The sequence below is a fragment of the Nymphaea colorata genome, chromosome 12 (genome assembly GCF_008831285.2).
Source record: "Nymphaea colorata isolate Beijing-Zhang1983 chromosome 12, ASM883128v2, whole genome shotgun sequence".
Taxonomy (NCBI): domain Eukaryota; kingdom Viridiplantae; phylum Streptophyta; class Magnoliopsida; order Nymphaeales; family Nymphaeaceae; genus Nymphaea; species Nymphaea colorata.
The window spans coordinates 21,049,584-21,067,600 of record NC_045149.1 but is presented as its reverse complement, the minus strand read 5'-3'; the positions used below and the strand labels follow the sequence as shown (position 1 = coordinate 21,067,600).

The window sequence follows — 18,017 nt, the reverse complement described above, 5'->3', positions numbered from 1 at the left end:
TCAGCATCAGAAGTTTCGTCCACAACTGCGCTGTTGGCTTTAGCTTCTCTCGTCAAGAAATGGGCCTGAGACTGTGGCGAGTCAAATGGACTCAGTGTTCGGATCATCATCAGGTCCGGGATCAGTTTTATATATTTTTCATTATTTGAGTTCGCTCCGACTTCGATCTCGATCGACAAAAGTCCAAGTAGTATGGTATTCAAAATTCTTAGATCCGAATCAAATCTGACCGTTTACATCCCTCAAACAAACCCAACAAACGATTTTGATGCTCCCTGATACTTGACAATTTCTTGCTCTGGAAGCCGAACTTGTTCTTTGACCTAAATCTTAATCCGATTGGGTTTGGTAAAGAAGAAAAGATCCAATCTGTACTGGGCCTGGACCAAAATTCCAACGTAATATTTGAACCCGAAACCAGATCCGAGCAGAGTTCGACTCGTTTACGTCGCCCCAGGCCCCCAACTATGTCGGCATGCAGCCTCACACCACCTTTGTCTACGTGCTTCAGGAAATCAATAACGCGTCAGAACTCAGGGATATAGCAAACAAACTCAATGAAGCAACAGGATCTCTCCCTCCCTCTCTTACTCTCTCACTGTGATAGTTGCTTCTAGTACAGCAGGCAGATATTCACGACAACGAATTTCAAATAACAGAAGCTGAATTGGTATAAGAAGCTACCTTGCTTCATGAACATGAATGTGCTGACGCTATCTAAGCTGGAAATCAAGAGGTTAACCAAAGCATTCCTTCCAGAACTGATTGATATTTGGATGTCGAAAGCACTCCATTCCTTCAGACAAAATTTTAGATGTTACATTTTCAGGTTTTCGTGTTACATGCAACAACATTTTACATGTCCGCGATTTCCACGGAGGGGCCTCAATGTTCAATACATCAGAAGGCTGAAGAGAACCATATGAAGGGCAACTTTTCATGTGGAGAAGTATTCAAGAGCACCAAAATTGATCTCTGTTCACGTCAAAAAAATTTAAAGTACACCGCAACCGCAAAAAAATAGATGCATGACTGCCTGTTTTTCTTCCTGAAAGAATGAATTTGTACATCAGGCATGTGGCATGATTAGTGGATGCTCTGCTTCTCTTGTCTTTATGATGGACGTATAATCCTGTTACAGGAGAACCGAAGAAATCGGACCAAGTTCTGCAAACTGTTGCTACCATGGTTGTGATAAAACTACAAAAGAGCTTGAGGCATCTCCTTTGCCTTCATAAATTGCAGATTTGAGAAGATTGTACTGATTAGTGATGGAATCATACAAGGCATTTGTGAACGCCATCCTTGTCTGCAAAAAATCATGCAACTTTAAGCTAATTGATGGGAAACAGCATAAAGCAAGAAGATTTTGTAGTAATTCTTTTACAGTTATACTGCAACAGTAGCAAGAGAGAGAGAGAGAGAGAGAGAATTGTTTTTGTAACATAAGCCTCAACCGTAAGAATGTTAAGCTTTGCGTTGCATCAAGGGAAGTCAAAATTTTCTCTGGCCAAATGAATGCTTCCTCGATCCATCATAATCAAAAGAATTTCTGCACTGTACGCACACAAGATACAGAACACTTTGCTAACCAATTATAGAGAAACAACCAAACCATGACATACAATTCAAATTTTGAGGATTCAAATTTCTAAGAAATATTTAAGATGAATGTCAGGATCAGATATAAACACCAAAAGCACTCGTCAATGAAGGATCAGGTATAAATAGCAGAAGCACTCACCACCCTAATAGGCACAGCAGTTTCGAGCATTCAGAAATAAATAAATGATCTTTTGCCTAGAAAAACCTCAATGACACATGGATGCTTCATGAGGACATATACATATTTCATTATCCTTTGGCTTCTGCTACTCTTGAAAGTGGAAGGAGCCGTTATTTAATGTGATCAATATTATTTTACTACAGTGAGTACAAAAAAGGATGCCAAACAATGAAAACAGAGAACATTTGACAAGCATAAGAGATGTCTCAACCCAATCGTGCAGCGAAAGAAAATAATTTAGTTTCCCTAGTAGGATATCTGCAGTTGTTCACGACAGCAACAAAAGCGTAATGCCTTCTAAGGGACACTTAATATAAAGAAATGCTATATTGCTTTGTCGCGCACCTCATCAGGATCTTCATACTTGGATGCAAATTCTTCAAAGTCCATCTCTGGAGTCAAAGACAGACCAACTCCATGAAACCCCATCAATCTTCGTTCACCAATTTCCTTTTCAACCTGAATGAACGGCCATCAGTTTAGAGAGAGGAAAATTGAAGATAAATAACCCTTACAAGCAAAATTGCTCTGATATGCATAAGGAGGAAAAAATGCCTGAGGTGGAGGTGGCATGACATCATGGCATAACAAGGCCAAAGGGTAGATATGACTTGGGACACCTGAATGCTCTATAAGCCGCCTCATATTGTCCACAGACGATACATCAAAGGGTGCCTGGCCATATTATATCAGTATAGATATATAATCAATAAATGTCACGGCAGAAACATCTGATAAGAATGTAGATGAGAACCAGGAACTTTTTCCTACCTACAAATGGAATCTCAACTTTATCTAAACCATATTTCAAAAGTAAGAAGTGCCACCAACTGCTAATCATGTTGCATTTAAGAAACTTCTAAGTATTTTTCGAAAGTATTCCAGCACATAGAAGTACACCCTGTTCCTTTGCTAGCGAACTTGTGAAACCAATAAGATGCTTACCAACACAATAGTATTAGCTACGAGTTTCTTAAGATTAGATTCACTGCTTTTCCAAGAAAATAGATTGAATGCTAGGCACCATAGTGAAAGAGTTCTCACGTGGCCAGTGGCCTACTGCTTTTCCTTGTACGACAATCAGAAAGAAAAACATAAAGTTCAACGCTTATCTTTTAAGAAACACAAATGACACTACCCATTATGGAAGAAGTCCTTCACCAACTTCCCACGTTGTAACTGGAATTCTCAGACATTATGAGACCCACCGATCATGAGGGGTTCAAATCTTCTGCACCCTTTCCTTTCTGCCCATGACTTGCAAACAATCTGTCTAGCATCATCCTATATTTAAATAGAATAAAACTCTTAAACTTTCAGTGAGCCTTAATTCTAAAACATGAATACGACCATCTTTTCCACATGAAATCTAGAACATCAAAATAAGGAACTCTCCATCACCTTAAGTAAAAATATTTACTCAAGAAACCCACCCTCATCTCATTGTTTGTGAGGCCTCAGTAAATGTGAACGTTAGTTAGCCCTTTCTCTATAGCACACCCCCTTACCACCAACTGTTTGTCATAAAATATTCAAAATGAAAATTTTCCTCAAGCTTTTCAAAATTCTGCTGACTGTGCACTTTTTAGTAGCTCATTTACATGCCTATTAAGTGCAAATTTCACATTCCTCTCTCTCTCACCGCCCAGCTGGAAGCTATAGGAGCACAAGGCAAATTAACACATTAAAGAAGACTTTGAGCCATGAGTAGCAGAAACCGCATCAATGTAATATATGGTGGGTTAAATCCTCATGGTGGCCATTAACAATGGAAGGAAGTAAAGGCACAGTGTCCACCAGCAGAAATGCTAGAAAGGACATCGTAGAATCTTGCAACCTGCACCTAGGTTATCTAGCTTCTTGGGTCAGCCCCATTGAACTGGAGAAAGAAATTATATTTATTCTTTTACTTTATTTTCACCATGCTTTATTCCATAGCCTCTTCTTTTAGTTGGTTGGTTATCATAAAAGAAGAAAAGGAAGGAAAAACAGGAACTCAGAATCAGAGAAACAGCCAAAGTCATCAAACAATAAGAAGAAAAACTAAGCAGATATTCAGAAGAAAAACTAAGTAGCTAGTTCACCAAGTGAACTACCTTACATATTATAAAGAAATTCTCATTTGGGTTCATGAAGAAGGCATGGGTAGACAACAATTGAGTGAAACTTACTGGAAACCATTCTCCTGTTTGAGGATCTTGACGGTCTCTGCCACCACTTGGTGCAATCCAGATTAGCTGTGATCCAGACCTGCAAGCATTGATACTCAAACATGGAAATGCCAGGTGGAACAAAGCACACAAACTATTTTTTTTCTTGTGGGGCAAAATCATGTCACTTTAGCTAAGGAAGATAACTAAGAGGCATTCAGAATTACCAAATGATGTGGTCTAAATAAACTTTGCCAGAATTCGGTAAAATTTGCAGACTCTAATAAACAAAATTCACTAACCAAAGAACTGCCACTCATTCAAAACAAATTATTGCAAAGAAGGATACCTTAAAAGCAAAGCCATCTCCTTCAAGCTCCGTGTATTTGCTCTCTTTTTCATGTCAGCAAGTTCAGGAATGTCGTTCATATGCTTCTTTGAATATACACAGATGAGGTTCCTGGAAAATGAAAAACGTAACTGACCACTTCATACATGGTAAAGGGATGGTGATTCTAACAAACAAATACCTGCCCATGCTAAATGGCTTGCTCAGAGGGTCAGTTATAACCCTGTCTCCAGCAACAAATGTCTGCAGCATAAAAAATGAAACAACGCAAACATATGGTCAAATAAAAGGCATTTGCCATTCAGGTGGGCAGATACAGACAGAATCATGACCCACCATCTTCTCAGAAATATATGGATTAGTTTTTTCCAGCAATAAGGAGATAATTGCAGGATCTGCTTCAGTTTGGTGGTTGGATATCAGCACAACATTATGGCCCTGCATTTGATTGAAAGTGTCATTCAAAATGAATGAAGTACATAAGCGGTGCCTAATATTAGAGAAGGGTCTGATTCACAAAAATGGTTCCACCACATTTCAATTGTCAATGCTTCATATAAAATAGATCAGGTAGTAGCACCAAAGTACTAGGAAAACAGATCATAGCAAGAACTTTTAAGTTGTCTTTCTGCATCATTGATGCATTAGCCATTTGGCCATTAGTTTCTGACTCTAAACAAGATCCACTTAAAAAGACAAGCAGAGCAGGAGAAACAGCAACATATAAAAGAATCAAGCACCTCAAATTATGTCCTAAGAGTTAAACACCGAAACTTAGGGACATGTGATTCCTACTCAATCTTACAAAGCACCTTCTTTCAATTCAATTTGAAAAAGTATCAGTAACTGCCCTGAGGGGTCTTAGTGCACTGGCTCAGGCCAGTAATTGGTAGGCACTGGTCACTTGTTCGAGTCGCATGGGCATCACCTCTTGTGCAAGCCGCAGCAGGGATAGGCCCTGGGGGCAGAGTACCACGCTTGGAGTTTCATGCCACCAGGCAAGCAACTAAGTCTCTCAGACCAAGTGCAATTTCTCCGGAAGAATAAAAGAAAGGAAAAAGCAAAAGTATCAGCAATCTAACTTGCAAGTGTCAATTACCATATTATCCAGGATATTCCCCTCATCGGTAAATGCCCCTTGCTTTCAGCCAATGACTACTATATTTAAGTAACTCCAGTAACTAATACCTTCTTATATTCTACACAAGAGAAGAATTGTCCTAAAAGCCTAAAACATCAAATCTGTGGAAAATCTTAAAGGCAATAATATCGCTGAATTTTGGAAATATCTCTAAGACTCCAACATTATTGGGTTTTTTGTAGTTGCCAGTAAGACATTAAAATATCAAATTCTCAAGATTGAAGAAAAACTTAAATATTTCAGTAAGTATAGTGGCATCATCATAATATGTTAAGGCTATATTTTACTTGCTTTTATTTTCTTTTTCTGATTTTTGGCTGCTTTTATTTGTTAACGATTTCCAAACAGTTTTTTTATCTGTTTCATAAGAAAATGCTAAAAATCAAAATCAATCGGTTTGCTTTTTTTTTTTTTATAATTGTCCTTTAAATGATTAGCTCCTTTAAAAGTTTATGGTTCGCAGACAAAAGACCACCATTTCTAACTTGGAGAATGGAAACAATTCTCGTTCCCGATTCCTTATGTACATAGGCATTCAAAATGTGCAAGATCAGATTCATATAGATTCCTTCCATTACCAACAAGGATCAACGTTGCAAGCATTCTTATAAGATTCAAAAGAAATTGCTCACCCGCTAAACCCCCTCTGTTGTGAAGAGAACACAAATTATCATTTTTTATTTCTTCTTAGGTAGTGTTTAATAGCCATGGATTTCGTATCCAAGGCTGCCTTAAAAGGTGTACTTTGGAAGTAGTTGGATTAAGATCCGTTAATCTTGATCCTTTTTGCATCAAGTACCAATTCATGAAAACTCCTAGACTGAATACAACAAACGTTTTCTTTTCCTTTTCTTTTCCAGCCTCCTCCAAGGACCAAACTACTTGAAAAATAAAAACTGAAGACTTATTTCACACAAGGACAAAATGGATGATTCCAAGGAACCCAAGATATTTTAGCAAAGTGATTCCCACCAATCAGTGGTATCTTTAGTCAAGTTTCTAACGCAATAAAATACACAAAGACGTAGAAGTTTGTCAAAAAGAAAATGATGAAGAGTAAAAGACACTAAAATGGAAAAATGCAATATCATGTTTCCTGTTTATCATTTTTCAACTTACTTCCATGTGAAGCATTTTGTGCTACCAAAAGAACAAAAATGTTTCATAAACTGGAAGCACCCTCATAACCATAGGAATCCAAAAAGAACTGCATTACCTGCTTAACTTTATCTTCCATATCTGCGAACAAGGATAAGTTGCCAATGTAAGAATTCCTGAAGAAAGAAACGCAAAAAATTATGATGAAATTACACAAAGACTAACGTAAGAAGTACACCAGTTTAAATAATTGCATGAAGGACTATAATTTCTGTCATAAACTAATCTTAACATAGATTCAGTCCAGATAACAGCCATGAAACTAACGGAAAACTCATCCCAACAAACCAAGCAATTATCTAGTATATTTCTTATTAATTAGGCAACACAGGTTTAGTTTTACAAATCAATAATCAACAACCTTAGTCAGAAAACTACCTAAAATCAATCAGAGGGCGGATATAGTTCTGACCAAAGGTGTAATAATCAAAAGGCTCTCTTATTGCCACATGATATGGTGAAAAAGTAAAAGGGTCCTGCAAGAAAAGGAAGTATAACGAAAACCAATCAATAAATCTAAAAAGTAGATTTCAGTAGCAAAAAACAAGGGATGTCAGTTCTTCGATTAGATACCAATCCAATGGATCAAGAGTTTCATTGAGATTCCTACATAGGTAACGGGCTTTCCAGATTTCAAGAAGGAAAAATTGCACCAGAAAAACTATTAGGAAATTAATACCTCAACATCTGCCAAAATCCGGTCAAAGACAGCAGCCATGTTTGATAGTACAATTTCTGGAGCGTTGGGGTGTCCACTTTGGTAGATCTGAAGAATTAATTAAGCTAGTCAGAATTGTAGATGTATTTCCTGTATGCAGTTTTTGAAGTTATTCAAACTTAATCACACCCAGGAGTCATGATCCGTTGCACTCTTAACAAGCCATGGGATGTCATTCAAGGTGTATGGCTCTATGAACGGGAATGGATAAAGGATGTGTTCTGCTTCAAATCCATACAGGTGTATTTCAAAAATTTCATGGCATATACTATGCTGAAAATCTCATGATATGCATAAACCCATAAACACAACCACACATGCATGTAGCATGCACCTACACATTTTTTCCGTGTTTGAAGTTCCAATATATTCCAGAAGGCATACTTAACCGCAGAGGCTTGCAACAATGAAATACAAAATTCATGTGACAAATGCAGTAAAAGATGTAAAATTCTTCACTATGTATTTCTGTACAAATGACAAAGAAAGTCTCGATTTCATAATGAAGCTTCTTCATTCTTATCCGGCAACAAAAAATATTATAGCAAGAAAAACTGTAAACCAGTAAACACTGCTAAGTTTTTATTTGGTAATTTTATCCAAAAATTATCGTGGAAGAAAATAACAAAATTGGAGCATATGAAAAGGACTTCTTACGTACAGCATTCCTGTAATTCTGATATAATTCTTCCATCAAAGCAGCGACATTTGCAGATAGTTTTCCACATTCCAGTTCCTTCCTAACCCCTAAGAGAAGCTCTGTGGCTCAATATGAGAAGATTAATCAAGTTCTGAACAGTTGTACAATAACAACAAAGAAATTGAAGATTCTCAATAACTGATCATAACTTCCACATCCCACACAAAGGATGAATTTACTGACTTGAGGCTTCACATGATGGTTAGCACTATACAAAGGCTTAACGGCTCTAGCAGAGGTATACAAATCCTAGAGCTGCCATATTAACCTAAGAATCGTTCCACAAAGACAATTTCCAGGTAGATATTTGATCATATTTCCCTTGCAATTGAAGTAATGTTTCGTCATGTTTCTCTCTGGTATGTTTCTGGTCGGCACAGACCAAGGTGGTGCCCGAATAGAAATTAATTTGCATTGGTAAAACTGAAGAACCCATAGAAATATAAGACTTACGCTATTCAAGAAGAAATATATCACAATAGATATCGTAAAAACGAACATCGATGAAAAGAAAGATCATGCACACAAACTTCCTTCACCCATATCTTTCATGAGCTTCCATGAATTAGTAATTAAATTACGAAAATAGATATCTGCTTGAAGACAAACTGCAGAATGAAGAAAGTTGAAAAGGAAGATTGAAGACGCGGCGCTCTGTGGAAACTTTATGCATGTCAACCCGAAAATAACAACCAGTAGTACATAGGCTGAACATTTGTGCCTCACAAGTACCACAAGAACATGCTTCATCTTTCTGCATAATTTTAATACGACATATTACGTGATAAAATTAGTAGACCAATGAACATCAGGCAGAGAGGATTTTTTTTTTTAAGTTCTCGTTTTGTCATGCAAGGAACTTCTATAATCAGGAATCCAGCGCGTTCGCCAAGACAGAGTTGTGCACAGGTTCATGTCCAGCTGAGTATTATCAATTGATATTTCCTAATGGTCACGGCGTAGACCAGAACTTCAGGCAACGCTATCCACCTGCCGCCAAACTTTTGAGTAACATCCAAGAAAGCCCGGAGAGAATATCATAAAGCAACCACGGGAAAATGTCTAAACTACGCGTGGTTATCATTACTTGTTATTGGTTTCCTATATTCCTGAATGCGCTCATGCTAGATCTTCATCAACAAGCCAAAGAAGCAACTGGTGTAGGACAAGCAACCAAGGCCAAATCACGCAGCGCCGATAATCTTGCCTCGAAAGACAAAAATCATGAAACAGAAAAAAGAATCTCCTAACCTTCTTGGGTCCGAGCATCAAGAAACGTCGTGGAGGGCCTCAACGATTCTGCTATCTCGCCGCCGGATCCAGCGTCAGACATCTGAATTTTCACAGGGACGCGCTCAAGGGAATTCTTGTCCTTAACAATATCCGCGTTCGCAAAGACCTTCAAAACACAGACGACGGGCCGGAGGCTCCGCTGAAGAGAAAAAGCGATGGACAGCGAGCCGCCGGCAGGAAACCGCCCGCTCCGCCTGGGAAGGGCAAAGACGGAGGGTGAGCAGCCGAAAGCAGGGGCGGGCGAGGAGATCGGCCTGGAAGTGGCGGCGGCGGCAGCAGAGGGAATCAACATAGTAGGGTCCCGCCGACGAAGTTCGCTGAAGGTTCGCCCTGCCGGGAAGAGACAATATCGAAAGCCAAGAACGAGGAACAAGAAGGGAGCTCGGAAACCCTAAACGCAGTAGCTTGGGAAAGGGATTGCTTCAGGAGCATAGATGAAAGAAAAGAACGAAAGACAGAAAGAGAAGCAAAAAGCTTGAGTGGGAGTGTTGGTTGCAACAAAAGAGGAACGGACGGAGATTTGGCGGTTTCGTCGGGTACTCCACGGAGCCTCTCTCTCCCTCTCCGCCTCTTCCCTGGAGTGCAGCAATAGCAGTAGAAGCAGAAGAACAAGATCAAGAAGGGATCGGTGAGGAAATGGGATAAGGGAAGGAGAGGAGGGACAGTGAGAGAGTGAAGGTCGCTGGCAGTGACGCTAAAGAGAGAGAGAGAGACGAGGAGATGCAACCGGATCTGGACGGCCTTCCTCTCGTGGAAGATAATTCCTTGCTTCATTTCGTCCTCCATGTCCCGCTGTGGGCCAACCCGCCTTTCATACGTGGCGATCGCTTATTGGCCACAAGGGCAAATTCTGTTTTACCTTTATTATCGACAATGTCGCCGTTCTTTTAAATATACCGCGCAAAAGAAAGTAAAAGTTTTCATATCAAATTTGAGGTAGTTTCCGAATTTTTTGAAAATTTGGCATTTTTTAAAATACTTCAAAGCTGGGCTTGGTTTTTGAAAATTTTTCAAAGCATTAGACATGGTTGCAAAAACTTTTTTGCAACTTGAGCATTTTGAAACCTTTTCATGAAACCAAAGGAAAATATTTTCCTGAAAAGTTTTACAATAATTAAGCTTCACCAAGAGGATGCAAAGATGCTTTGTGGGTTTGATTAAATATTCAATAAGCTCATATTGTGCATCGGACAAATGAGTGGACGATCTAGATACGAACATAAAATGTCCAACGTGGTAATGATGTACATCACCTTTTCTCTTAAAAGATTTTCAATCTTTTCAAAGCAACCTACTTGCATTTACGACGGACGTGAAGACGTGGAGCCACATAGTGACCTGGGTAGTTATCTATATCATTCTCTTAAAATTTCTATCTTTACAACATTTATCTTTATATATTATATATATATATATATATATATAAATGTCCTACCAGATATAAGTATTTTAAAATGAATGCTCTTCCAACCAATTTTTCTAACTTCACATGAAACTGCACTTGAACGTGGCATTCTATATTAGAGTTGAAGTATGACTTGTACCTTGAAGGGCTAAGAGGTTAGTATAAACTATTCATCTTGCTCAAGTAGAACCACTTTTCTATTTCTAGTTAATCTTGGTATTCCTTTACATCTTTGGCATATTAAAAGGCTATAAAATGCAACTTCAATTATTTAAATTTATTTATCTAAAAGGAAATTACAGCACTGACATTTTATGTTTACTTGAGTGATCTTTGCAATTTCTTTGTAATTTGTAGTTTCCAATAAAAATACAGAGTCTGCAGTCCCGCATAAGCTTAAGAAAATATCAACCCCGTCTTCCTGATTCCGAAACATGAATTGATTTTGATCGCTATTTTGCAAGCGCAAGCATGTGTTTCTTCAGTTATTTTTAGTTTGTCATTTTTGCTTCTGTCTTAATCAACAAACTAAAACTTACATGCTTTTTTGACTGCTTTTTATGATGGGTGGCAACCTAATCTCTGCCTTTTATGATGCATGCAGCGCCGTACCAAGCAACCATATCACCGAGTCAGGAAGCGTGATCGCAGTTTATCAACAGAACTGTTCTTCCCTTTTTCCAATTACATAGGGCAATGCGGCTTTATTTGGGACAAGGGGAACTTGAAGATGAGAAGTTTGAGCTTGGATATTGCAAACTCTTCAGATGATGCAGTTTGAAAATAGAACCGACCATGCAGAATTATTTAGCGAGAACTAACTGTTCTCATGCTGCTGCTTCCAACTTTTCTTATGAATTCAATAGAAGCATTCACAGAATTAACATATGCTAAGTCGCTTAGGCTAGCGGACAAGTGATTTGCTGCAGATCCTGCCGCTGCTGCTGCTCCTCCTGCTAGGTCTGATACCCCTCTAAAGACGATCACTGGCGTGTTGCCCGACATGGCAGTCTGCAGACATCCAGATTCATGCTACATGAGTTCTATATATCAGACGAAACCAAGGTAAGAAACATGTGGAATATATACGACTACTTCACAAGTTCATACAGTTCATAGATACAGCAACAGCAAGAATTTCAGAGTTGATAAACTTTGTCAGATAACAGACATGACATACCATGACAATTGCTGCACTTTCTTCATCTACAGTAGACACTTCAAACGTTTGGAAGAGAAAATCCCTGTAAGCTGCATTATCTACGAATATATCGGCAGTGGAAGATTTGAGACCAGCAATAACTTTCGGATGTTCAGATAAGCAAGTTTCATTGATGCACCTTTCAAGTACTAGATCCTGCACTTCAACAAATAAATTTTGTTTACTTAACAAAGGTTAGGGATGCAAACAGGTCAGATTTGAGCGGCTAAACAAATATGTAGACACCAGTCACATCTGAATCACTTCATAAATTCAAAAGAAAAGTAGGTCCTTTATATTTTTAATGGGTAACAGGTGTCAAGCAAACATCTACAGGTTTTAAAAAGAGACCCACTTTGGGTATTGAACTTTTGACCTCATTTTACTTGACGGTCTTATGTCTAAAGCCCTAATCAAGTGGTCGGAACTCTTGCGGTAGATTCTTCATATTTTTGATATAAGCACTCAGAAACATACTCTGATGCTTGAAAACGAAAGACTACAGTCCAAATAAAAAGATTACTTCACATTTAACAGCAGAAGGAGCAGAAGATTACCTGAAGCTGCTCAGCAGCCTTGTACCAAGCACTATGCAGCTCAAGCCAGAAAACTTCCTCCATTTCATGCCCATCAGAGAAGAAGTCCTCTGATTGAAATTCCACTTTCCCTAATAAATTGTTTCCCTTCATGGGGACATTGAATGCCCCAAACTCCAGTTCTGCTGTTTGGCTTCCATAAGCATGGGTGGCTTTCTGCAGAAAACACAAACCTTTCAGTTCACTGACAGGCTGGTAGACTTCTGGCGTACTAAGAGAATGAAATGAACTCCAGAGCCCTCAATCTGAAAACACATTGTTATTGTCGGTCTCTCTCTCTCTCTCTCTCTCCCTTGCACACATAACAAAAACACACACATGCTTTATTTCCATCCTTTTCCCCCCTTTACAACAATACACAACAGGAAGTTTGAGCATGTTAAATCTGTCAGACTAGAAGCTCACAATTGACGTTTACGATCACTTCTTTTCTCCCTCGAAAAAAGTTCCCTCAATCACTTCAGCCTTAACTAGGCTATGCCCTAGAGATGCACGATCTTCTTCATGATTGCCCCTTTGACATTTATTCTACACTTATTTGTACATGGTGGAGATGGTGGTAGGAGACCCCTCAAAAACTTGAAAGTATAGATTTTTAAATTGAAAATTTTCAGTAAACCCCCATCCCCTTCTTTTCTTCTGTTGAGATCTTGATAAGATCATAGAGTCTGGAGTACGATACTAAACCAAGTTTCTGACATGGTTTTAACTTCATTTAGACGGGTCACTAATTTTGGCAAGATGAGTGGCTAAAATCAACCAATCTGCTCAGGTTCGCCCATAAACTTAAAACATTCACATGCAAGATGCGGGAAAGAATTACAGTGCAACTCACTATTTTACATGATAAAATTGTTGAAAATTTCAATAAAGGCATACGGAATTAGCACACTAGGAGACTACAATTTAGACATTTTAAGATAAATTTGCACATGCACCGGAAGAACCAAGCTTCAGCACTATCCTCAATAGGCAAACATGTTTTCCTGCACTTTTCTCTTATAACTGAATTTTCTAGATATGTTTCTAACTGACCATTTACTGAAAAACACGTCTACATAAGATTTGATCTCATGAATGACATTATATACCAATCAAAGCTCTGAAAAGCAAGTTCGAATAATAAAATATATGAAGCTTATTTTATATATTTTTTATTTTTTTAAACAGATGCAGTAATACATTTTTCATCGATTCACAACTGATTCAGCTGAACAGGTAAACCGTCTAATTCACCGAACCGGCGGTCTGCAGATTCTGTTCAATTTTTTAAGCTTAAAACACAAGCATCGGGAGGGTAAAGCTGAGATGGGATCGATACCGTCCACTTCCAGGATCCGGTGAAGGCGAAGAACTTGGGGATGCTGACGTCGCCGACCGTCAAAGAGTCGTTGGCGCTTCCCGCCGTTCCGTAGTGAACGATCCCGCAAACGTCGAAGACGTCCAAGAGGATCTGAACAGTGACTCCTGCGTTCATCTTCCAAAGAGTAAGAAACACCCACAGTTTAGTGGCAGAAAATCCAGAAACCCAACAAAACTAAGAATCAAAACAAGGAAAAGGAAACACGAGAGAGATTCTGATGGAGGAATACCCGTCTTTCTCCAGACTTCACGTAGATTACATTAACCCCAAATATGTCCCCCACGTTGAACCTTCTACCTAGACCAACAGAAGCCACAAGTAACACGAGTCAAAACACAAAAAAAGAAGGATAAAATCTGAAGATTGGGCAATGGGCACAGTACCGCTGAACTCGAGAGGCGGGAGGTCGGTTCTAGGTGTGAACAGTCCGGTGGCGACGAGGGCGGCTTCCTCGTCCGCATCCGCCATGACCAAACCAATGTATGGTCCATCGGCATTGACTCGCTGGGCGAGGCCGTAGTGGGCTTGCCGAGAGAGGAGCGCCGACGAGGGGACGAAGGCAAAAGCAAAGGCCAGGAAGAAGGCAAACGACGGAGGAACCCTCCGACCGTAGAGCTTCTGACTGGCCATGGCCATCATTCGCACAGGGGTGTTCGTCTTGAGCGGGAGGACGAACATGCCGGCGGACTGGACAGTGGAGGGGATCGAGCGAGAAGGCGAAATTGGGTTTGCAGAAATTGAAAGATCAGGTGGTGTGGGCAAATCTGAGCCGATGAAACAAAAAAGTGGGGAGGGCAATTCTATCATTTTATCGCATGATTGGGAACAGCTGAAATGGCGGTAGTTGGACCTTCTGCACGTGAATCATGCACGTCGAAAGGAAGAATTGAGACGAAGATAAAAATAAACACACAAGCAGAGACAAAGCACAGCGTAATAGTGGAACTTTTAATGGAAAATAAATTAATTATTCAAGTTATGTAAACATATATAATATGCAACAACCAGTTTGTAGGTTCAAACCACACTCTTTGCATTTTTATGCCATGTAACTTTATTAGTATGCTCTTGAGAGTTCAAATATAATTTTAGTAATAAAACACTTAAACGATAATTTGAATTAAAATATGCTTTATATTAATTAGTGTAAACAAATATATTCAGAAGTATTATATTTTGTCTTTTCAACAAAATTTTTTAAGGGAGATGCACAAGTTTCTTTCCATCTCGAACTTAAATAATTGAAGATAACTCTTTTTACATATCGATCAATAGCGACGAAGAAAGGAAGAACTGTTAGCACATGAGAAAAATATTGCAATTTGTTTATAGCAGACTGATAATTGGGGATATTAGAGAAGAAGCAAGAACTGGTGGGTCATCTCCTCCCCCCAATCCATATCCTAGGGATAAGACTGCTCAACAACCTTAGCTTGATTCAAACTCGATAGATAAACTTGACTAAGCTTGGTTAAGCTCGAAAAAGAAAATATATTAAATAAGTTTTCATAAAGTTATTGGAAAAGTTAGACAACTCAAATTGGCATGCATGTGATGGTAGGTGGGAGGTTCAATTTTTAAATCCCTAGGCAGTTTTTTTTTTTTAAAAATTAATTTTTTAATGAAATGCTCAGCTTGACTCAAGCCAAACATCAATTCGAATTTTAGGAGCTCGAGTTACGTCAAGTTCGAGCTGATTAACTAGACTCGAGCCGTGTTGGAGCTTTTCTCAACATAGTCAAGACAAGTTCGAGCTGACTCAACTGGGCTCGTGAACAGTCATACCTAAGGGCAAATACGACATGAAAGAGGTTGGATTTTAAAAGCCTGCAATCTTATATATGAGGGTCTAAAATCAACCCTTGGAGGACATCAAAAGCAACGTAAGGGTGAGTTTTTAAACGAGGGGCAGGAATAAGGGCGGATGGCCCCTCCTGAGTTTTTGAAGAATTAAAATTTACTTTTAATTCTTTTAAAAATTTTAATTTGGCGCTTGTACAAATTTTGAAAACTTGTACAATGGCCCCCATAAAAAAAAAAACTTTAAACCATCACTGCGTTAAATTAAATAAAAAAAGTATAATTAACCAAACAAAAAAGTTGTAAACGAGTCAACAGACGATTATCAATAACGTGACTGGAGGCAAAAGTTTTTATTTACGTTGTTAATTATACCCGATAAGGTAAAGGTGAGCAATGAGCAGGATACCCAATAAGAAGGTTAGGCTGACCCGAGGCAGTACAACTCGGCTCGATATATATATTTAGAACTCATTTCTCCATATTTTTATTTTGTTATCTTTCTCTGATATATATATATATATATATATATATATATATATCATGACACTGGCAGTTGGCTCACTTAAAACCTAGTGCACTGCTTATATATCTCTTGTAAACTTTTCATGTGTCACTTATGTCTTTTTTAAAAACTCTTGGAATATTGCCAAGGTTTTCAATACATTAAAATATAAAATGTTAAGTGTTTCAAATATGAGCGGTCATTGAACCATGTACCCAATGGGCATAAAGTTGACAGTCGGACCTCACATAGCCGGCCCGATGCCTAACCTTATCCTTAATCTCTTCCATATGTTGTGGTTTGTCTTTCCTTCCTGAGGAGCTGACACTGGATAGCTTGATTTTACTGGCTAGCCAACTGGCTAAAGGGCATCGACTAGCTCTAGCCCTTGATATATACTATAGTGTAGCCACTTATATATATATATATATATATATATATATATATATATGTGAGTTATTGGTAGTGGATAAGGTATAAAAGTCGGACATCTTAAATTCATGTTAAGAAGTCTTTTTTTTAAATAAATTATGAAACAAACACCAATTTAATATAAATCATGCTTAGCTCAAGCAATTTTTTGTAAAAATTTTGTACTATCAAAATTTTGTCTTATAAAGACCACTCATTTTTTATTATTTAAAAAGTATTATTTAAGTAATAAAGCTATTAACGTAATAAAAAAAACATTTTTCACCAAATCACTCTTAACGTCATACCCGGAAGGTTAGCTTGTAAAAGGAAAATTAACAATTAATTTCAATGGGTTTGGTTTGTCTCTTATCCAAGTGGTTTGCTTTTTGCCAACTTTACTATATTTTTTGTAGGACCCTTGGATTTCTCTGTTCAGGTTTGGACAAAAAAAACCTGTCATCGGGCAATGCGTTTAATCATGTATATTCGATGCAATCCTTCAGGTGGACGAAATTATATGAATGTCCGGATGGTTATATATATATATGAGTAAGAAAAAAAGAGAGTACAAATAGTCTTGATCTCTCTCTGTTGAAAACGAGGAAGATAGTCTTGCTCTTTCTTTATTATTATTATTTTTTTTTAGTTTTTAAAAATCTTCACATAACTAAACTAAAACGTGTTAAATTTGTAATTGGGACCCCAAAGCTACAACATAAAGCCTAACAGTACCCAAACATGCGGATTACATATATGCTGCTGTCCCTTCTTTTCTTATTAATTAATTGCCATTCATTCTGTTTTGTTGTACGATCAGAGGGTTGCCGCTTGTGCCTTAGGAGGAGCTCCATTCAGCAATGTAGCAAGAAATTTAAACTTAGAAACTGTAATCCTGCTATGAAAAAATTCTTCAACGTCTCTATCTGTTCTTTTAGATATTGGGACCATTTACCAACATGTTAGGTGAACGAATTCTTAATTTTGTATTCTTTGGAAGTTCTGTAGCTGTTTAGTAGTTCTTGGACCATAAGCCTGTGATGTGCTACGGATGATCGTTTGCTTTCTTGTGTTGTTTTCTTCGATTTTTTTTTGAACAGAAGGGACCAATCCCCAGCCGTATCGCACCGAAAAGTCTCTACATACTAATTGCAACAAAGGATTTCTTAATGTCATTATGCCACAGGAAAAAGCTACGTATATTTCTATCGCCGCAAAAAGACCTTGATTGGATCTATGACTGTCCTTACAGACGGCGCAAGGCTTATGTTGGTCAGCCATACCTTTTGAGGTGCTCGGCAGGCATCCAGAGCAGATTTCATTTGGGATTCAACATGGTGTGGACCTAATCCGTGGTGAAAAATGAGAAGACGGGGAAGCGCATTGCACCGTTTGTTACACCTTTTCTCATCTCTGGGTGTCTACATATCCACCATAAGAC

The 18,017-nt window shown here is 38.4% G+C and overlaps 2 protein-coding genes across 2 annotated transcripts; both read right to left on the bottom strand.

Annotated features, from left to right (window-relative positions):
* Nucleotides 1-765: 765 nt before the first annotated feature.
* Nucleotides 766-10,034, bottom strand: LOC116266089 (glycerol-3-phosphate acyltransferase ATS12, chloroplastic). The gene is made up of 12 exons (XM_031647179.2): nucleotides 9,254-10,034; nucleotides 7,964-8,061; nucleotides 7,264-7,350; nucleotides 6,963-7,060; nucleotides 6,643-6,700; nucleotides 4,622-4,723; nucleotides 4,467-4,528; nucleotides 4,286-4,396; nucleotides 3,958-4,036; nucleotides 2,342-2,461; nucleotides 2,132-2,245; nucleotides 766-1,309 (listed from the first exon to the last, which is right to left on the bottom strand). Exons 1-12 carry the CDS (start codon nucleotides 9,585-9,587, stop codon nucleotides 1,181-1,183), a joined length of 1,392 nt encoding a protein of 463 aa, XP_031503039.1. The 5' UTR covers nucleotides 9,588-10,034; the 3' UTR covers nucleotides 766-1,180.
* A 1,390-nt stretch (nucleotides 10,035-11,424) lies between these two features.
* LOC116266090 (bark storage protein A-like) lies at nucleotides 11,425-17,897 on the bottom strand. The gene is made up of 7 exons (XM_031647180.2): nucleotides 17,860-17,897; nucleotides 14,244-14,713; nucleotides 14,090-14,157; nucleotides 13,819-13,974; nucleotides 12,459-12,653; nucleotides 11,881-12,057; nucleotides 11,425-11,711 (listed from the first exon to the last, which is right to left on the bottom strand). The coding sequence occupies exons 1-7, from the start codon at nucleotides 17,880-17,882 to the stop codon at nucleotides 11,508-11,510; spliced, it is 1,293 nt and encodes a 430-aa protein (XP_031503040.2). The 5' UTR covers nucleotides 17,883-17,897; the 3' UTR covers nucleotides 11,425-11,507.
* Nucleotides 17,898-18,017: the final 120 nt, after the last annotated feature.

Bases quoted from the DNA above. Each gene is read 5' to 3' on its own strand.
- LOC116266090 (XM_031647180.2), bottom strand. From the start codon at position 17,882: ATGCCTGCCGAGCACCTCAAAAG. The intron at 14,158-14,243 runs GTACTGTGCCCA...CTGTTGGTCTAG, and splicing joins CCCGCCTCTCGAGTTCAGCG to GTAGAAGGTTCAACGTGGGG. The intron at 11,712-11,880 runs GTATGTCATGTC...GGATGTCTGCAG, and splicing joins AAAGTGCAGCAATTGTCATG to ACTGCCATGTCGGGCAACAC.
- LOC116266089 (XM_031647179.2), bottom strand. From the start codon at position 9,587: ATGTTGATTCCCTCTGCTGCCGCCGCCGCCACTTCCAGGCCGATCTCC. The intron at 4,397-4,466 runs GTATTTGTTTGT...TTCATTTTCCAG, and splicing joins AAGCCATTTAGCATGGGCAG to GAACCTCATCTGTGTATATT. The intron at 2,246-2,341 runs GCATTTTTTCCT...CCGTTCATTCAG, and splicing joins TCATGCCACCTCCACCTCAG to GTTGAAAAGGAAATTGGTGA.